The 22279-nt window shown below is 36.5% G+C and overlaps 3 protein-coding genes across 3 annotated transcripts; 1 reads left to right on the plus strand and 2 right to left on the minus strand.

The window, feature by feature from the left end:
• Window positions 1-1299: 1299 nt before the first annotated feature.
• On the minus strand, window positions 1300-10895 carry LOC131793801 (RNA polymerase II subunit A C-terminal domain phosphatase SSU72). The gene is made up of 5 exons (XM_059111279.2): window positions 10646-10895; window positions 10360-10503; window positions 4012-4151; window positions 3297-3415; window positions 1300-2670 (listed from the first exon to the last, which is right to left on the minus strand). Exons 1-5 carry the CDS (start codon window positions 10741-10743, stop codon window positions 2569-2571), a joined length of 603 nt encoding a protein of 200 aa, XP_058967262.1. The 5' UTR covers window positions 10744-10895; the 3' UTR covers window positions 1300-2568.
• A 112-nt stretch (window positions 10896-11007) lies between these two features.
• LOC131793799 (N-alpha-acetyltransferase 38, NatC auxiliary subunit-like) lies at window positions 11008-13497 on the plus strand. Its single transcript, XM_059111278.2, has 4 exons — window positions 11008-11053; window positions 11143-11184; window positions 11850-12033; window positions 12729-13497. Exons 1-4 carry the CDS (start codon window positions 11021-11023, stop codon window positions 12809-12811), a joined length of 342 nt encoding a protein of 113 aa, XP_058967261.1. The 5' UTR covers window positions 11008-11020; the 3' UTR covers window positions 12812-13497.
• On the minus strand, window positions 13475-21403 carry LOC131793798 (lipoma-preferred partner-like). Its single transcript, XM_059111277.2, has 8 exons — window positions 21064-21403; window positions 19366-19467; window positions 18570-18637; window positions 18174-18221; window positions 16961-17091; window positions 16575-16626; window positions 15829-15897; window positions 13475-14776 (listed from the first exon to the last, which is right to left on the minus strand). Exons 1-8 carry the CDS (start codon window positions 21296-21298, stop codon window positions 14621-14623), a joined length of 861 nt encoding a protein of 286 aa, XP_058967260.1. The 5' UTR covers window positions 21299-21403; the 3' UTR covers window positions 13475-14620.
• Between the last annotated feature and the right edge of the window lie 876 nt (window positions 21404-22279).

A 22279-nucleotide genomic window follows, 5' to 3' on the forward strand; every position in this document is an offset into this window, starting at 1 on the left:
CTTTCCTATGTGCAGGATTGGAGACAGTACAGGTAGGAACAGCTCAACCATGAGAAAGTAGATACCTGAAAACTTTCAAAGTGACTCTATGCACTTTCCAAAGGGGGCAAGTGTTTGATTGGAATCTGAATCATAAAGCCAATCAAACACTTGCCAAAGAGGGCAAGTGTTTGATTGGCAAAGGTTACTTGCGTAACGATAATAAAAGAAATAAACCAAAAAAGAAAAAACGACGACAAAGACAGTGCGAATCACTGATGTGGCAGACAAAAACGAGGGAAGGCAGCAATAATGCAACAAGAAAGAGCGCGCGCATCCCTAACGTAACAGTCAACAAGAGCAAAGGGAGCGCGTATCACTGACGTAGCGGTTTAACAAGCAAATGAAGAGAGCGCGCATTATTGACGCAACAGTAAAAAACACAGAGCGCGCACAACACTGACGTAACAATCAGAAACGAACTAATTCAGTGCGCGTAACTGACGTAACATTCAATTTTAAAACTTAGAGGAAGCTCACCACAAACCCAAGAATAAAACGAGCAAAGCGCACATCACTACTAACCTACAGTCAGACACAAACAAAAGAAGCGCACATTACAAAGCGCGCATCCCTAACATAACAGGGGACGTTTTAGATACGTGGACGGCAATCGGAAGAGGAACTGAACTTATTCTAGAGCGCTCTGACGCGGGTGGATCAACTAGAGAGTCATCGTTTCAATATTTGAAGTACAGCGGAACTGACCAAAAGACGTATGTGAAAACCCGGAATGACAACTTCAAATTCCGGCTGTTAGCCGCTTGTCAAAAACGTTTGTGCCCCCTCTACAGTCGAATAAAAAACAACGAGGACGCGCCTCTGGAAAGTAACAATCAAACAAAAATCAAAGAGAGTGCGTCCATTAGCTAAATAAAGAAGAAAGAGAACGCGCATCATTAACGTGAAAGCCAAACATGAACAGAGAATGACGCAACCATCCAACACGTATCAAAGACTGCACATTACTAACGCGATAATCAGAACGAATAGAGCGTCACTGACGTCACAAAGTGTGTATGCATCATTAGACTGAAGTGAGTGCGCAGTAAGTGATGACGCCTGAAACATCTGTGACTAATCAACCAAGCACGAAACGGTAGTGAAGAATGCTAAATGAAAAAATGAAGAATTAACCTCAAAACTGATTAAATGAGGCGGATATCGTAGAAAATATTCCTCAAATGGAGCTATTTTCTTTTCTTTTCATGGTGTCTGAGTGAAACACGTCATGATCAAACTGAACAAAATTGCAATCAAAAATTATTTTATTCTTTTTTTTTTTTATTTCAGTGATAATTAGCTGATGAAAGTACAAGCTGTACGACAAGAAAATAATTTAACTATATCTTTGAAGTTCACTCCTTGTTTGAGGTCAATATAAATAAATCCATCATTGACTGAACTATCGTGCGAGGTTACAGACAGTTCTAGCGGTGTACAGTAAAAAAAAAAAATACTCACAGTGGTAAAACAATTGCACAAAATTGTGCCGATGAAATACACTTGAGACAGTTTTAGGAAGTAAACGATAAGTTTTCTCCATTCAATCCCCGTGTAATAACGCAATCAAGTCGTACACCCATATTTTTAGCACAATTTTCACATATATGTCGCAAAGTAAAGCAAAGCTCTTCACTCCCAAAGGAGGAAAACAAAAACAAATACTGAAAATGGAAACCTTTACACGAAATAGTAATCGAGATGAATAGCTAATCATATTTTAACTGTTTCAAGTAAAGCACCCTGTACTATTCAAGATCAAGATTGAATGCAGATTCGTCACAGCTGGAAAAACCTATGAATTACCGGCAAAATCAGTAAAATTATTATTCCTTGAAACAACTTCTGCATTCCATTTCCCTTCACCCTTGAAGAGAGACTTGTTACTGTTCACTGTTGTTTAAGCCGTTTGTATGTATATATATATATTTTAACAATCTGGATCACCTTCAGGATTGCAATTGAGTCTATCAAGTGAACAATTCGTGAAAAAAATATCAAATTGTCAACTTCTTTTGTCTTTTCAGTTTGTGGTTTCACATTAAAAATACACAGATTAAAAAATAACTGATTCCAGTTTGAAAGATGTGGGCTGCATAAATATTATTTGTAAATTAATTAAAGATGCTTGTTTTCTCTGTGACTAGGTGATCAAAAAACTCCCAAAACATAGTACAAATGACTATATTTTCACTTAAGCAAGGCATGTAAAGGTGAGACAGATGACCAACTCCTAAGTGGTTGTCTTGCAAGCACATTTAAACACTGTACTGTTTATTTTGCTAATGAAACTAATGTTGTTTGATCAACACTTCTTTCACCAGCCTTAAATTTAATGTCTGTCTCTGCTTCTAAATTCATCTAAGTTAAATGACAACCTTCTGGAGAGCTGGCTTGGAAGCAAACCATTTGTTTGTCTATAGCTTCATAATGATATTACTCAATTAAATACAAAATTGTTTAAAGCTATTTACACTTATATTATAGACTGAATAAAATATCACTGTTTGTACAAATACTCAATATCTAATAGAAAGCTACTGTGTGAAGCAAATTTCTTTTCCATTTCTTTTCTAGTTTAGGAATAGCTTCATCAATTTCATTTTCTAAGTCATCTAGGCCTTCAATCTGAATGAAAAAAGATTAAATAACACTTTTATCAGCAGGAGTAACTGGTTGGAAGTACTAAAAGCCCTGAAATATGTATATAACTCTTAAAAGGGTGGCAAAGGGTTGTACATAAACATGAACATGATGTGTGATGTGTGAATTTTATAGAAAGGCAAGATGAGGTGAGATTTGAAGTTTCCTCTCTTAAATTTGTGCTCCATGAAATACTTTTTGCAGTATATGTGGTGTGGATTTTCTCAAACTTGTGTGTGAAACAAGATCAACACTCCCCCTTTGCATCCCTCTCTAGAAAGATGGTTATCTTCCAAACTGAGTGGCAAAATCAAGGGTGTTTATATTTTTTCTTCTATGGACATTATATCAAAATTATCACAAAAAATCCTTTAGAAATATATAATATAAGCTCTGGTTAAGGAGGCAGGAAATAACCACTCCCAGAAGGGAATAACATTAAATGCAATACAACTTTTTTCAACAAAAACAGTTTGCACAGGGGCAGATATTGTTAGGGAGAAGTTGTGGCACCTAACCCTTTTAATATCTGGATATTGCTTTACTTTTCATGTTTCACCTCCTTCATCTACACTGTACAGTTCCACAGTTTCAACACTTTTAATACTTACAGCTTGACACATTTCACATATAAGGAATGCTCCTAATGTAGCTTCTTCATGGTTATCCTGAATATCAAGGTTTATGACATGGACTGGCGAGTAGCTTTGAGCGCCACGTGATTCAAGATCTGAAAGAATAATCATTGTCAAAATACTGCATTAGAGTCAGAGCTTGAACTGTTGTAACTGTTCACATAAAACATATCAGCAATGCAAGATCTGTGATTTTAGCATTAGCCAAGTGTAAAAGTTTAGGCTTGTATGGACAAATATTTTCACTTGCATTAGGGTAACCCTCCAACTTGTCACAAAAATGCTTACCATAAAAGCAGCCAGCTCAATCAATGTAGTCGGATAGTTCATCCCTTCATCCATTCCTTTTATTACCATAAATTAATTCATTCATTCATTCATTCACTCACTTAATTACTCAATTAATTAATCATAACATATGATTCAACCACTCTACATGAAAAAGACATTTATGTAATGTCAAAGACACACTGCTTAAAAATGAAAAAAAAAAAAAAAAAAAGACGAGGAAAATTTAACATTTTAATAAAATACTTAGTTCAAATTTTCCCTCTGAGCATGCAGTTCTAAGACAGTACATGTCACTTTGTATAATTTCCACACCACAGCTCATACACATGTAGATAACAGCATAAATAAATCACCTCACAACTAATCCCTTAATCTATCTAGCAGGTGAAAGGATACTCACACTCGATAACTTGATCATACACCCTTTCTTCCACTGTAACCACCAGGTCAAATTCTTCTTCAGTTTCTTGGAATCTCTCAGGATGTGCTTTTATTCTCCTGTTTCTATCCAGCATGTGAAGAATTCCATTTTGCTTGTAGCTAATAAGCTGAATCAAGGAATTTTTTCCAATTTTGTAAATTACTATAAATGTTACACAGTCAATAATTTACCCATGAAAAAATGGAATTTTCAGCTGAAAACAACAATACCCATGTGGTACATGATATAAAATTATAAAAGCAGAGTATGACTGCTAAAAAGTTTTGTGATGTATGTCAAGGTTGGTCCCCATGGTAACTAAACAAGACCCTGTAGTTAATTCCTGCAATCGCTACCCACCAGTCCCAGGAATTCTCCATGATGGGTAGTCAAAGTTGGTTAGTTAACCTCAGTTTGCGATTCACTAATTTCTTACAGCCTATTCAGACCACTTGATTTACACTAGCCACAACAGATCGAGGTTGACTTTGCTGAATCTAGCTGGATGAACTGATTCCAACAGTGATCTTGGTTCTATAATGCACATTTCAACTCCACGTCAAAATAATATTTTTACTCCCATAATGAATCAATATACAACTTCTCCTCTAAAACCAATGCACTTTAAAACAAAGAAGTGGTGAATGCAAACAAAATGTATGAACTGGAGGGCGCTAGCTTGTTACAACACTACACTCTCTTAGTTAATTAGGTAGGAAATATACATCAGCTAGAGAGCAGAATTCAAGAGTTCAAAGTACATTCTGAATTATCTGTGCAACAGTTCATTTCATTTGTGAAGTTTGGCATATATATTAAAGTTACAACAGAACCATTATTACCAGACCATTTGTGCCAATTTCAAATTCATTCAGCCCACCTACTTCATTATTTCAAAGGAACATATCTGATGCCACTCATCTGAGTGACAGTGCCTATGTCAGGCTTGACTTCATTGTGAAGATCACACAACCTTCAGTAGACAGTAACAACATTTTGGCTCACATAAATATTTCACCAAGCAAGGGCAGATCCTTGATTTTTCTTAGGACTGGGTGCACCACTGAGGAATGATTGGGGTTGGGGGGTTGCATACCCACCACACCCCTCTCCTAGATCCATCCCAACCATGGGGTCTCAGGTTGACCTCATCACCAGAGTCATCCTGTTCCCTCTACTAAACTGGGCTACAACCTTGATTTTAGGGTAAGAGGGATGAGCAAATGAGCCAAACAGATGAAAAATTGTACCTTAAACATAATTTAGTCTTCAGATTAACATCTCTAAATTTTTGAAAACCCTAACTCTTGATGAGTCACTTGAAATAACAATTATAAGAAAGTAAAGCTGCTTTAAGTTGCAATTCCTTTGTTTTGCTTGGTTTTCTGGGCAAAGACAACATGGACCTATTTCACAGTATAAAGTAAGCATTTCTCAGCAATGCTTGAAGTACACTATAAGATTGTTTGGCTAGCAACTAAATCAATTGAACATTCCAACACAACATGGGTAGTACTTGACCCCTCCCTTTGCAGGAGAAAAGCCAAGAGGGAATTTGGTTGAGAATTAGGCTCTACACTGAATGACACGCTGGAAACACTGCACATTTGGGAAAAGGCCAGCTTCAGTTCAGTTAATCTGACAATCATGAAAATGCTGTTGTTGTTGTTTTTTTTAAGGGGTCACTTGTAATTTTCCAAAGCCAAAATGGAGAAAGCTTGGATGTTTGGTGTCAGTTCATTCTTGCAAGCTGTAGGGCTCTACTCTGAGTAATCTTGTTCATCAACCCCTGACCACTTCCTCACAAGAAATGCTTTTTGCCATTGACTGAGAGGCTAGGAACGTCACATCTTAGACCCTCCACACAGTGAATTTCAACCAGCGCATTCTTGACTTGTTACTTAATCAGGACAGATCTTCTTCACCCAAAACCTTTGAAAAGATCAGGGAAGATGTATCCTAACTGCAATACCAATTACAAAATAATTTCCTAGAAATTACTTCACTTAAACTTGGCATCCTCTCTATCCACCTTATTCAGCCCAGTTCTGTAGTCCATATCGTCTTCCAGTCTATTGTGCTTGTTTCTAAATTTCAACTTGCCAAATTCCTTCCATACTGACATTTCAAGCTCATGCAGGCAATCACACCACAACTCTGCTGAGGCACACTCTCAGATTAACACCCCTAAGAAACTTCAAAATTACAATCCACAATCCACCTAGAAATGTTACTCATGAGAATCAACATCTCAACTGCATTTTCTCTACAGTACAGTAAGAAACACACCCACCCTACTTCAGAGCAAAGATAAGCTACATGACAATTAATGGCTATCAAATTAGTTTCAGCTCAAATTGAGTGACTTTCCAATAATTTGTCACCATTAGAACTCTTTGGACTGACTTGTTTATTTGAATCACCACTATTCAACACCCCAAGAAGTGGAAAGTGATGATAGGTTGCAATAACAAAACGCCATTTGATCAAAAATTATATTTTGGTAATGGCTGTTGTCAAATTATGCTTCACAGCATTGACTGCAATAATATTAAACGCCAAGACATGTAAAAGTGCATATCTCTTACTAGCCACAAAAATCCCAAATTCATTAGTTTGGAAAACATTTTCAACAAGTCAGCTTATATTTAAAATATTCTTAATGATTGGAGACTTTCATTCATGTGAAATGTCATGTGGGGTAGCTTTTAGACTTCACTGTTTGATTAGTCTGGCAAACACCTGCAACTTAGTCCCATGTTTCCCACACCTCTTACTCCTACAACTCGTGTTTTCTTTGGGTTCTCATTGGCCCCTTGCAAATCTCCTTTATTGTTGTTGTTTTTTTGATACTTGTTGAAAAGCTCTCTAACTGTTAGATAGACCAATGACTTCAACAATCTAGATCACAACAAAAAATTAAAAGCTAATTTAATTCTACTGTGCTCTATTTCAGAGGGAGAAATTTGATTGCATCATTAAAATCTGTATAGCACTAAATTTGCATGTGTAAATATTACAAATTTCAAGTAAAATCACTTTCCAAAGGCGAACTTATCATTTCCCTTTAGTTCAAGAAACCTTCTTTTTAGACTATACTGCAGAATGCCACTAAGTTCATTGCACCAAAGGATATAGAGCATTTACTGTTTAAACTATAATAATAGTATACTAGTAACATTGTTCAATGCATCAAGGGTGGGCACCTTCATGACCTAGTATTTCACTACTATAACCATCTCATACTACCAGGTGGCAACCATGATCACATATAACACCAAAACCTGACCAATTAAGGCAAACTATCAGACCTTTCTTCAACATAATCTTTCAGGAATAATTTGGATACATTTCAAATTGTACCCCAAGATAGAATCCATCAAGAAAGAACACGATTTCAGAGAGAAAAGTCAAAAACAGAATCGTGCCACAGGAGGCTTTACATAACTTGTGACCCGTTTAGGCCCAATAACTGGAAAGGTCTTTCCACACTGATATGGATTAAGTCTAAACTCAGGTTGAATTGCTAGAAACTTTCAAAGAGTAATTGTTGTAATGCATAGTTTTCTTCTAAAATAGACATCTTCTTAACTCAGGTCAACCTCTCAATCTAGGAAACCAACGAGGGAGTAGCTGAATGGCTATGAATGTGCCGAATAACCAGAAAAATTGACAATTCATCATTTGTGATTGCTTAGTAATACAAGGCTTTGAATGAGGTTATTCTTCCATTAGTAATCTAGTTCTCACTGAGAGTTATTCACTTCTTTCTTTGCCTTGCCATGTAGGTAAAATACAATCTAACATCTCCTTGTAGAAAGGCCCAAATATCAGCTGGCACGATTCAGGTATAAGTATAGAATTCAGTCACTATACACTATTCATTTAAGCAATTCCATTACCTTGGAAATCTTCAACTAGGGAATTTTGATAATATGAGGATTTTTAATTCTCATCACACTGATTGCAAGTCAGACTCTTAGCTCAGAGACAACACAGCTAGCAGACATGAATTTGACCACTAAACTGTAGATGTAGTAGATAACCTAATGGTCACTCGTCTTCTCATGAACAACGCTAGGATGTAACATCAAAATTTGAATACTAAATTTTGCTGGAAATGGTTACATACATACATCAAAAGACATTCTTTAACTTCTGAATGACACTGAAAGAATAACCAATTTGACATATGGCGTTTAAAATGTAACATTGTTTTGATGCTACCTTTTTAAAGCAGGTGCATCTCAAGTAGGTTCATCTACCCTAGTAAAATATGCCAAGGCACAACCACACACTGCATCACCAGCTTATAACAAGCCAAATGGTACAGATATCAGCCTAAAGCAGTATCATCACTGCCAACACTGCTATCGTAGCGAGGTTCCTTTGCTTCAAAACAGGCCCTTGTTCATATAAAGCCTCCTCATATAATCTATAAAACCACAAGGACTCAAACTGATTGCTGTCGTACTCAACTGTTCTAAATAATCACCCAAGAAAATCTGCATCTATACTCAATTTAAGTGCATGCATGCCTCAGACTCAAGATGGCCTATTGATCACTTTGATGAGGACACATAAAGATAGCTAACAAAAAATGTTCACTTCTTAAGGCAGAGATCTGAATGACATTTGCATACTATAGTAATTTCTAAGGAAAGGCTTCCCCTGCAAAGATCAATCACCAAAAGCAAAGGGTATTTATCCAGACTTTTTAAGCATCTGCCTGTAGAACTTTGCTTTTCCAAGGTCAGTGCTAAATAATGACCTTTGGTATGACACAGCCAAAAGGTGTGGAGTATCATTTCCTATTTGCTGTCTGCATAGAATCTTCTGCATTTACAGCACTCCACTCACTCACTGTAAGTTAGTGTTATGTAATTGCCAATTTCAAATCACTCTCCCTTCTTCCATCTCATCAGGATCAGAAATATGCTCAAATGTTTTATCTTGCTTGTTGATTAGAACTGTTAGAAGGGTGGTTTGACATCTTTGTGGTCACTTTCTCTAGTTCTCTCAATGACCTCTCTCTCAAGATTAGAATGTCAGGGTCCACCTTGAAGATACTCCCATTTGAATTATGGTCCCATTTTAGACACAAGCCAAATTAGGTCTCGGGTGTGGTGCATGTTCACAGTAGTAACTCTTTCACACGAAAAACTAATTTAGGTGGAAAAGTCTGGAAGCTTTTGGAGCCCTTGGTAGATATGTCCAAATGTATCCAAGGAAACTTATCTTTTTTCTGAGAAAATAACTGAAGTGGAGATATATTCATGGTGCCATTCAGTGGTAAGAGGCTGATAGAGGAATCAAACTGATGCAGATTAATCTTGTTCAAGATTCGCTTGTGCAATTGCCAGAATTACCATCTGAAGGTTCCATTTCCTACAACACTTTAATTTTCTGAAATCTGATCACTCTTTGTCCTGGAAGTTCTATATCTTTTCAGGTGATCAATTTTCCCTTCAAGAATGGTCTTGGTTAGGACCACAAGGTTGTTTTTAAAATGTAATACAAGGGCAACTTTCTCACATCAACAAAGGGGATGTCTAAGTCAGCTCATCAAGCTTACAGTTCTAATAGTTAATGGATTTGCGCTTGCTTTCGAAGCCCAGAAAAGAAAAGATTGGTATGAAAGGATGAAGGGAGTAGTGGGGTGATGATTTGATAGGTTATTTCAGTAGTAACACAGTGATTCATACTGATACATTTATTCACCCAAATGCTTTGATAAAGCAAAATTTCACACAAAAATGTGTCTCAGGAAACAGGATATTACCTTTGCCACAATCTGGTCCATTTCTTCTTTCATCCCTGTCAACCTTTGTTGATGTCTGCCTCAATTACACAAAGCACTGTGTCCCTCACTAACATTAAAATTTAACTATTTTCACAAAGTATGGTAAATCAACTCGCATTAGTCACACAGGCTTTCCATTTTGAGTGCCGAGACATTCTGGTCCACTTCTCATGAGCTGCAAAGAAATGATATTGAATTTCCCGATGGCAAACAACGCTTCTACGTCATTTGATATTTGCCAACCCAATTTACTTACGTTCGCACATGCTTTAACCGCCTGTTAACCTAAAAGGCAAGATCTAACCAAAACTATCTTTTCTATTAGTCAGTAGAAAATTTCCCATTACGTTCCATTTCCTGGATACTAAAAATAGGGAATGATACAACCAAAAAGGGGCTCAATTAGCGACATTACGTGATGGAATGCAAGTAGAATCTGAGCAAATTTCCATTACCAGATTACCGCCTTTGTTTGCTACTCTTGAATAGCAACAACGCTAAAACTTCGAAAATCGACTGGATACAGTTGAGGGTCTTTTTTCAGTAAATCTCGGTACATTTCATCGTAGGTTGTATCAAATGAATAAATGTTTGGTCGATCCGGAGCTGGGCCGGGCAACTTCACTTGAACTCCTGAACCAAATGACTTCACATTGAAACCGCGCTTGCTGAAACAAAAGAAACGAAAAAACACATTCCTAACGCAATTCTTCCCTCAAAAAGCAAACCGACCATGGCCAATCGTTGGCCTAACAAACAACTACATAAAAGTGTCTCTTTAGAAACTTTTCTGGACGTGAAACGCTTTACCTTAAGAAATTATGAGCTTCCATACTGCGGTTTTGGTTACTGGAGCAAACGACGGCGATTCTTAACTTTAGAACCATGTTTGACAGGTTCAGTGGCATTAAATTTTAAATAAGAGACAAACAAGGAAAACTTAGGATTACTAAGAAAAAATTGATGGTATTATCCAAGAGAAAAACCTTTCGAAGACAACGATGAAACGGATTTTCCTTCAAACCCTTTATCACGAAACTATCCAAGATGGACTCCTTGAAAAAAGCTTCAACGCAATAGGATTTACGTCATAAAAAGATGATTGGTCAATTGAAACATCCTGGCAACCGCCCTTGAACATACGGGAAGTCTCCTACTTAGTCCTTACCAGACGTAGAGGAAAACATGGCGGACGGAGTGGAAGAGGCGACAGATGTGGTAACATCTATATTCATTTTGCGAGAATATTTCCAGCAAGGGTCTTTTGCATTTAAGTAATATTTTATCTTATTTTGCATAATATGCAGCTTCTTGAGGAAAAAAAGGAATCAAGCCCATCGTCTAATGTGGTATGTTTCCCAGACACTGGTTCTTAGTCGTAGAATGGACAAACTCGATAACAATCTTTGCTCTACTTTAATATCAATGGTATTTTTTCTTTTTAATCAATGCGAAATACTTCTTTTGAGTATTTTGAATTTTACGTATCTCTAATTTGTGATTTGGTGGCAATTTAGCTCATTGCCCCTACTGACAAGTGAATGGTTACAAAAAAAACAAAAACCTTAAAACCCATCAAAGTTCATCCTGCTATACATCAGGCTTTGTTTAAATTGTTGGTTTCGAGCATTAAATTTATGGTATTTCAAGATTGTAATTTGAAAGTTTTGAAACGCAAGCTCTGAAATATCAGGAAACAAAACAGACTGAAATGGTTTTCGAACTAGGACGTATGCTCTCATGCCCTAGAGTTAGATTTCAAAATGTTACTTCAGGCTGGTAAAGAAACCAGGCGTTTTGATAATCAGGCCCCATGTGCAGGAGTTGAACCCAGGCCACATCAGAGGGAGACAAGGGTTATTACCACTGTAGGGCCATCCCTGTTCCTCCTACAGGGGTGTAGGATTAACATTGTAGATAGGCTATCTTTACTTAGTATGCTAAAAATATTTTTGAAGTAAGCTTTGCTGTATGACAATCTCACTATAGTACTGTGCCATTTCTCTTTAATTAGGAGACAGAATTTAATGGTGACAACCCAGAAAAAAGTGAAAAAAGGAAACTCCTAGAGTCATGGCTTAACAAGATCATGAGAATAAAGATCTCTGATGGAAGAACATTAATTGGTTCCTTCCTATGCACTGATCAAGATAGGAATATAATTTTAGGATCATGTCAGGAGTTTGTTGGTTCTTCAGGTACTGAAACTTTTCATTAATTTATTGGTAAAGTGGTTCACCATTCATCCATTCATGGTGCTTATCTCTGATTCTGGCTACCTATGATTGGTGGCATACCACAATTCCCAAGTGGGATGTGAGTCACCCACAGGTACCCCTCCCTCCCCTCCAGTGTTTTGTTAAGCTTTTCCTTGCAGTCATTTGTATTCCTGGGTGGAGAGGGGTAGTGTTAATGTAAATTGTCTTCCCTTATGTGAACATGGCATTTGTGTGGGATGACATAAGCTGGAGAGTGAGTTAAGTTAAGTTAGACATTTGTCTATTTAGAAAGTCATTCCATTCATTTTACACTTGATTCCTGCAACACTATACCAACTGTCTTGATAGAACAAACCCAAAGCTACCATGTGATAATTTGGTTTTATCAACTGAGTTGATGATGTAGAGCTACTCTGTCTTTCTCCCATCCTCACCTTAACTCCCGGACACGATTGACATGTAACTTCTCCCTTAAATATTCATTCATTATCCAGCAAACAGGTTAAGAGAGTAGTCAAACTTATCAGGTAGAAGTTGTCATCTTGATCTAACACCAAATTCTCATCACCAGTTTATAAGGAAATGTGTAGCAGCTAAAGGAGAGAATTGAAAATCACATCTTTGGGAGTTAAAGGGTTAACTACTTGTCCTTTCTTTTTTTAATGTTCATGCAGATGAGAAAGAAGAGCCACGGATTCTTGGTTTAGCCATGGTGCCAGGAAAACACATTGTTTCTATTGAAGTTGATGTGGAGTGATGTTGATGTACATTATCAGTGAAAATGAGGCAAGCAGAGACACAGCTGTACCTTTCCTTAGCATGGGAAAGCTTGAATCAGGACTTGGAAAAGAAGTAAACATTTGTGGAGTGCACACCTTTCTCAGTGCAATTGTAGAGCCACTCTTATGGGAAGCGACAATTTACACAATCCCTGGTGGCAGAATATGGTTGATCTGGTTGACTGACAACCTGAGGTTGGTTGAAACCAAGGAAGCCTCTCTGAAGTTGAAAGTTATTCAAGCAGAATGACCATTCAGACATTTTGTTGACAGCACAGTCAAAGGGAATGAGGTTCTCTGGTGTCTCACTACCAACTAATAATTTTCTTGAACTTAAGCAAGTTATTTCAATTTGCAGAAATGATGGTCTTATAAGAAGGTTAATCCTTTAATTTTCCTTTTTCTGAAAGAGCCAAACTTGTTCTAAGATCAACTGTTAGACTTCTTATGCCTAAGATCTACACATCAATTCTTTCCAGTACCTGCCATAAATGTCTTAAAATTTTAGTAGTAAGAATTTGGCTTTAAATGCCAATCAATATCCCTAAGCTCATATATTTCTCCACATCAGCTTTCTGCTCAAAAAAGGTGCTGGTGACCATTGCAATTCCTGATCATAGTAGGAACTTTAGTACACTAAATAAATCAAGATTTTTTTTATTCATTTGTCAAAGTGCGTGTTATCTTAAAATTTACTTAAAACATTCTATTTGAAACTACACACAAATTCAAAAGTGAACTTATCTTTCCAACCCTCTCACACCCAAGTTCTCTCAAGTAATTCTCCTTGCCATCTGCCATACAATTCTTATGGTGTTAGAGCAGAGAATTTTGAATTGGATCAACCAGTTATCCCCTAATTGATACTTTCTTTTATTCTCACCTCTTGTCAGCTTGATATTTTTGTGATAATGTTATGCAATGGTCTGCCTTGGAATTGGTCACACATGGGAGTTAAAGGGTTAAATAAATATACCCTTTGTTATAATATACCACAAAAAGAAAACCAACAAACAAACTAAATCACCAAAAAAAATTGTTTCATATTCTATCAAAACCTTTTTCTCTGAACAACAGTCAACCATGGCATTACAAACTTCCATAATTTCTGAACAATGATTGATTTTATTCATTGCTATTTTTATACTCTGCCATTCTATGTCAAGCCATAAACTCCCAGCTGGTGATAGTTATAATCTGCGAAAACTTTAAAATTATTGTACAATTGAAAGCATCTAACAGATATTCTGTTCAGGTAGCAACCAAACAGGAATTTTGTGTACTGCTGCAAACTTGCTTTAACCATAATAAACCTATGAAAATCTCAGTGCTTTATTGCTTTAGTAAAGGAACAGGAGGCTCTTTTTCTTCTTCAGAAACATTTGCACCAATGTTCAGCCCCAACCAGCGGGACGGGTAATCACTTTATCAGCTCACATAGTGAAGAAGTTTCATCAGAAGAAGGAAAGTTCAGTCCCTTTACAACTGACTAATGCTTTATTCTTACCCTGAGACAAGACTTTTCTATACAACCGTTTAGAAAACAAATCACTTATACTAATTTCTAAAAACAGTCCAAACAAGTTAAGGAAACTTCTTCCATGACAATCAAGCTGGTGCTGAATTTCAAAGTCAGAGACTGTGTTCCTTGACACTGCAGACACAATGAATTTCTGACAACTATTCCCAGTTAACAATGAAGTAGTTAATTATAATAACATAACCATTGATAATACATTGTCCTCATTCACAAAGTCAGCTTCTACTTGTTAGTAACCACACAGGTCTCATAGTTCAGTTGTCAAAGGCCGTGCTGGCCTATAATCTAGTTCAGCTGTCATCTTCTGAACACGGATTGCGTTGCAGTCTTGACATAGAAGGTGATTGTCCAAAGGATAACAGCCAGAGCCACCCTTCTCTGCTGATAAAGGGGCACTGCAGTCCTAAAACAACCAAAAACTAGATGGTAACTAATGTGGGAAAGTAACTATAAATGTGTTTATGATGGCAGGTGTCTAAATACCTCTTATTAGCCAAGTTAGCGGTCCACACTATAAGTTATAGACCAAATATTTTCTGGTCAAATTTATGGCCTATGCATGAAGTGTGAAAGCTATTAAATCAGAGCAGAAAGAAATGAGTTTCTGTAACTTACAGTACAAACAGAGAAAACGAGGTTAGCAGGATGTTCATTATATCTTTGGGTTCAAATAGAGGAAAAAGATTTCCATTCACAAACTTTTGACTTCAGTTGGCCGTACAGTCAAATACAGCAAGCTTAATAGCGTACATGTATACTAACTGTGAGGTATAATAATACACAATAATTTTTAAGACAGTGCGAAACAGTTTCTGCACTCTGAAGAATAAAGCCTTCATTTTTATGCTAAGGAGAAATTAGAGGCTAATCAGTCTCAGGGGTCAAGGGGTTAAAGGTTTTCATCTGATTAATAACAATTTTTGATGACCTTAACCCTTTAATTCCCTGATCAAATTTGTAATTCTTTTGACTGTTAACCATACAATTCTTATAATGTTAGTTCAGAGAATTTAGTATTGGATCAACTTATTAACCCCAAATTGATATTTTTTTATTCTCATCACTTATCTGATTGATATTGTATTGATATTGTAAGGAGAAATTCTGTCTTGGTCACTCATGGGAGTTAAAGGGTTAAATTATAGGAACTAAAGATACTGTGATGGGGCTTCTTGAACCATTTAACTCCCATAATCTATATGGTAATTCCCCCTTCTGGCTGCTTAACATTTCCCTACTAGTTTGTCAGGATAATTTGGTATGAACCTCCAGCTGACAAGTTTGCAAAAATTATTCTCTTTGCAAGATTATGTAAACTATTCAATTTGTGAAAGAACCTTTAAGTATCACTTGTGATATTTGAAGAGTTAAAAGTCACAAAATTCTTGTGAGTCTTTAAAAACAGACTTACTTAAGGTCTCCAATTCAATATTAAAAAGGTTTTGTATATCTAACCTCACAAACATAGCACTTGACATGAAAATCCTTATTCATTGAGACAATACGAACAGTTTCTTCTTGACCCTGAAAGAACATTGAACAACATTAATTTGAGTGTAAAATAGAATACAGGAAAATATATGTTTTATTACATATTCTAGCGTGTAATATTGATGACTAGTTTTGCAAGTTGTGGGGTATTTTGATGGGCCTGTAAGGTGGGTCAAAATACAAACAAAAACTTTAGGCACTTTTTGAGAAGGTGGGAAGGTAAAGAAGATACAGAAGCAGAGCATGCACAGCCAACAAGTCTTTTTTCAGAGAAAAATAACCAACTGCCTTAATATTGCATGATATTTGTATTCATATTGCATATAATTTGTACTTGTCATTACTCAGTGCAGTTGGATATTATGTTGCAGTATGAAACAGCAAACATGTAGTGAGGTCACAAAATTACACACTTTTCAAGTGACATGTAATAATGACCATGGTTAACGGTATATCATTTTGACCAAAGATGTGAGAAACATATTTTACATTAGAATAATTTTTTGGAGGGGGAAATGTAAAATGTGATAATCAGATTTTCATTTGTTTTACACACATTAATTATTGACATGCAAAAAGGAACAACCAGATTTTTAAGGTAATGCATTAGAAAAAGTGAGAACAATCCTTAAATAATATTATTTAGTCTTGTTATCTAAGGATTTTTATGTAGCTGGCTAAAATGTACTACTAAATAGAAAATTATTTACCTCTTCAGGGACTATAAGCTGATTGCAAGCTGCACATCTTGGAGAGTATTTCCTGTAATAAGAAAGAATTAAACACTTAGTTTCTGAAATATTGGCGGTCAAAATATTGACACATCAAGAAATAACAAATTTCCAGTGGAAACTTTGATTTTCTCTATTTTATTGCATTATATTAATTAGGTATGTTACAACTGGGGAAGGTAAAAACACTTACTGATTAAAAAAAAATCAAATTAACTGAAATCAGATTGGTGTTTTTCTTTTCCAACTTTTATTGAATAAGTACAATAAATGTAATGATGATCATGATTATCAGTACTGTCATTACCATTAGAATTCTAATAGTAATCATTATTACAATCAAAAACTTGTCATAACATAAATACCTATAGTAGTCCTCAATGCAATGGATTATATTAAAGTTGTCCACTGTGAACTGTATTCCATCAAGTTTTTTACTACAAACTTCACACACAAAACAGTCTGGATGAAAACATTTCCCAGTGGCCCGTAGAATCTGATAACAGAATTTGGTACTGTAAATAAAATGGCATCAGCACTTCACTCCATAAATAAAGTAAACATCTTAAAACTGAATAGATCTGTAGGAAATGACCCAAGAGTGGAATAGAGGGTATTACACCCTGCCCCTCACCCCACCCCCATCACACCTCATCCTGCCCACCTTCCCCTGCCCCCATACCCCTGCAAAAGAGACTGAAAATCACACTTTTTCATACAATACAAGAAGTGAATGAAAATAACTCTGTATACTTTATCTCGCTCCTCCAAAGCTAACTAAAAATGAATGTGAAAAAATTACAATTCTTTGGGCCTCTGTTCCCTTTTAAAGTTAAAATTTAATTTTTGGGATTCAACCTTCAGTTTTCAAGCTTTAACTAATAATTTCACTCGTAGTTGAAAAAATTTCTCCCTTTTTTTAAGAGAGCACCCTTCAGCTAATAAGTTTGCTGATAATGAGAAATTACATGTTAATGAGTTTTAGGAACCATGGGATTAATTAGTCAAGATGTACCAGTACCTTCAGATTTGAATGTACATAATATATAGATTTAGCCAAGCCCAAAAGCAGAGCTTGCATTTTTTTTTTCCCGCACATCTCAAGGGCACAACGCCTTGCCCTGGCCAGGACCAGAACCTGGGTCATCCGACTTGGAGCCCAGTGTACTGACCACTGGACTACTGGACAAAGCCGTGGTATTGATATGCCCGCCATACAGTTGACCATGCATAGCACCTTGTACGGACGCCCGTATGGTCATAAATCCAAATTTTTTCAGCTTGATGGGTTACTACTACCATTTTGTACAATTATGGGGCTACGCTCTGTGAGCTCCGCTATTACTGAATGCTACCCAGACTAGAATGCTTCTATCAGCACCCTAATGCATTAGTACCCTGTAAGTACATGATGCTGTGCAGTGAATCAATCTCTCTCTCTCTCTTTTTTATCAGCTGTCAAACACCTTCTGGAGCATCAAACTTCAAAAGATGGCATTTTACCTGTTCTTTTGATCACTCAAACAAGGCTAGTTCAATTCAATTGAAATTTTATAAGAAATGTTATGAGTTCCTTACCCTTTCTGTGATACGTTTGTTACAAGCCCAACAGGTCTCCAGTGTATCCTGTAAATAAACAGCTTAAGGTAAATTTTTAAATTTAAATTTTGATTTATTGTGCAAATATATGGTAGATTATTGTAAACCATTAATCTCTCAAATCACTCCTACAAAATTGGTGTTATTCCTCTCTAGAAGGTTTACCTTCCATGTTGTTTTCAGTTTGGAAGCTTGAAGAAAAGTTGAGTTTTGCTAGATAGCTAAGCAAATACAACGACAAAGCTGGTGAAAGTCAGGTTTTAAGCCATAAATAGCCAAAATTTCAAACATTCTGTCTGTACATCTTGATATGTTTACCTGTCTCTGTTTGAGCAACATATTTAATTAGAAAATATTTCCCAAAATAACACTCACTAGATAGTCTGCCTCACAAAACACTTCCTCTTCCACTTTGTAGAACACCTTGCCAGTCAGCTGACATCCTATGAAAACAGGTAGGAACTATAGTCAGCTACGTGGATGAGAAAATAACAGTAAATAAAACTCTGAAGAAAAATCCTGCTTGACCAGAAACATATCAAAGGTGAAATAGTATAGACCATAGTATGAATTTCCAGCCAGACTTAATACTAACACAAGGGCCATGCACACAGCATGAGATTCTGGGGCAATTTGCATTTCACTTTGGGAAAATTAATAAAAATTGCTCTTCTGAAGGCTTAAAAGAGCTGGGCTCCTCAGTTTCCCAAAGAAAAACCTTTGAGAACCTTGAGATCCTTCTAAAACTGTGCCTGCAAGGATCTTCCACATTGGAAATTTTAAGGCTGATAAGGACAGGAGCCACTGGGCAACTGAACATACTCAAAGAGGAAACAAATCAGAGCCTGAAAAACATGCTCTCCCCCAAGCTCCTTTGAGCCCATAACAGATTTTGGTACTCTGCTTAGGAAGAGTGCTGAGACTGGTCATCTGGACGGGAAATGTCCCCAAGACCTGTGTGTATGTCTGTTGACACGCATGCAGGACCACTTTATATTATCTTGTTAACATCTTCAGAATCTTCAGGTTGCTCTTATTTTATCTGTTCCTGAAAGGTTAGGTTATGGAAACCAGTCAAAGTGTCTCATACCAGATACACCCTGGACATGGACATGGACATCAAGATCAACTGAACCACAGGAATACCAATAAACACTGAAAATCTGCTCACCACATTTGTCACAAAGGAAACACTTGATGTGGAATAATTTTTCCATGGCAGTACAACCCGTCCCCTCTCCTGAGACTTTCTGCCCACATTTACTGCACATTCCTATGAAAAAAATAAACAAACAAACACATATTAATCATAAAAAATAAAAAAGTCGTCCCCTTACTGTTCATGATATCTTGATTATTTTGGTCCACTTTCAAATTCAAATAAATGACAAGTGTGTTTTCTGCCACTAAATATTCTAGGTAAAGCCTCACTTGACCCTTAAAAACCTAGATCTGATTGTCAATTCTGGTGGTTATTGTGGGGAAAAGTTACATGTTTATCACTTTTGAGAGTTAAAAGAATGTTAAAAGAATGAAAAAAAATGTTACCTTGACGCTCTGGGTCTAGAAAACATTTCATCTTATATTTAGGTGTTGTAACTATGTTCTCTCTAAGCTAATGTAAACAGAGCACAAATAAGTATTCCTGAAAAACTTTTGACAGAATATCTACCGTATTCTAAATGTCTTTTGAATATCAAAAAAAAATTATACTCAATGCAAGTAGAAATTCTTGTTTGTCTATGTCTTGAATGGTTGGGCAAAATCAAGGAATTGTGTGACATGTTGTGTAAAAGGAGAAGCCACTAGCAACAGTTCTGTAATTAATCACTGGCCATTTGAAATGATCAGAGATATTCAAGATGTTAAGTTTTGAATTCAAAAGTCAGCTAAATCTTGGAAAATGGTGAATTTCCTGTTCATAGAGAGTTCACTTAAAAAAAAAAAACCAATTTGTTCCCCATATCATATCTAGCTACCTAATTTAAATATTGAAGTAATGCCACCCTAACAGATGTTGTGAACTAGGACAATTGACATGACAAACTGACATAACTATGTTGCAAATATGGAGATTGTCAGCTGAGTTAACTTTCAAAGGTGAACATTTGGTAGCTGAATGATGCAACAGCAGTAGATGAGTAGCACACTGGAGCAATTCCTAACAGGACATTTCTATAAGTTCCTAGACACCGTGACACCCAAGAAAGGAATGTGAAAGATTTTAACAATTTCAGTTTTCTGCAAGCAAGGATCAATAAATTATTCATTCAATTTCTTAATTCCACGCTAATACTGTAAAAGTAACAGCATAACAGCTTTAATTTTTTTTAAAGGAACATTAACTGGTATACAGTTTTAAGCTACGCTATGTTTTTTACTTTTAAGCTAGAATACGATTGGACAGCACAAAAAAATTTTCTTTCCATTTTTTGGCAAATTACGTGTCTAAGGAAAGATCATCTTTTTAGAGTATATCGGGCTTTACAGTAAATTTGCGACGTCATTTCTAAAGCTGGTTAAGTGCTATTACATTAGTGAGACTAAAACTGAAACTTTAAGAATCAAGCGATGTTTGATCCGCTGTAAGGAAAGGAAAGTCAGTGTTACCAATTTTCTGACCCACTGTGTGCTTTGATACAACACTCAAATCGAAAAGTAAACAGCGTCTGTTCATTGCACAGGATTAATAAAACATAACCATGTAAATCCAGTCGAGGAAAAAGCCTAGACGAGTTGAGTATTATAAACAGATTTACCCAAAACCCAAACAATGCCTAGACAGAACTGCAAAAGAAGCCCTCGCACAAGACGCAATGCAAAACAGAACAAGTAAACATCAACAATGCAACACAGCGCAGTGCCTTACCGAAAAAGTCTGGATCGCCTGTATTCTCCAAATTCTTCACAAGAAGATCAGTTAGTGCGTCAAGTTCTTCTTCAGTGCTTTTCATTCCACCTGAAGACTGAAGCGATGGTGGTGGCGGTCTGGAATTCGCTTTCGTTAACCGTGTGGCTGTCATTCTGACAGGCTTCGGCGAAACAGGCGGTGGAATCTTTTTGCCTGTTACTGGGTCTAAGCGAACTGGAGTCCTGGAGGCCATTGTTATCAGCTAACACAAGATCAGTCAACCGCTAAGTTGTATTGTACTCCTGACAAAGTGAACTGTGGCTCTGTATGTGGGCTTGCCTTGTTTGGAACGACTAAGTAATGTAACGGAATGAGAAGAATTCGGACATCCTTAGGGTGGGGAGGGGATCACATCCGATAAGTGAGGAGGGCCAGTGACGGGATAGGTCTTCCCTAAAAATATATCCCAAAAATGTTGTTTAAATGCCTTCTTAATAAAACTTTTCAGGTAACTCAAATTCGCGACAAATTAATCGTCGGCGTATTTTGCGAGGCAGAAAAACTGTGTTTAAGCAATAAAAAGGACCCATGTTTTTATTTATATCCGCACCATCTGACCTTGAAATCAATTGAACTTCGATATAGTTCGAGGTGATAGTTTATTCATCTTTTTATCCATCAAACGGTTATCTTTTGACGTATTTTAATTCGTATCTTATTATTAAAATAATAGATGTACGTCCTGTTACATCAGAATACGCTTGCGGCTAAGCTCTTCCTGTTCATTATTTGTGGGGAATTTGAATAGTAACGAAATTAACATCATGATCGTTTTTGACAAACACAATGCTTTGACAACTATGTAAAAGTAAAGGTTTTATGCATGAGCTATCAAGTTCCCAGTGGATAATTTTCATGTTATTTCTATTTTTGCGAAATTTATAACCTATAGGCTATCAAATATCAAGTTCATGAGAATAAAGGTCTCTTAACTTTTAGACATATTCTTCAGAATTTGCTTACAGATGTTAGGGTGTAGGGGGAACCAAGCACAACAAAAACAACTTTTAAGACAACATAGATGCATTTTTTTCTATCAAGATGATCAGGTTTGATCAGTTCCTGAACGTTACGACAATTCTGGCATGTACGTGAGGATTGTTTCTCAAAAATAGCAGGGAATTAAAAACAGTACTCAAGCATGCCAATAAAGCTATAAGTATTCCTGACTGAT

Source organism: Pocillopora verrucosa, chromosome 9, assembly GCF_036669915.1.
Source record: "Pocillopora verrucosa isolate sample1 chromosome 9, ASM3666991v2, whole genome shotgun sequence".
NCBI classification, from domain to species: Eukaryota; Metazoa; Cnidaria; class Anthozoa; order Scleractinia; family Pocilloporidae; genus Pocillopora; species Pocillopora verrucosa.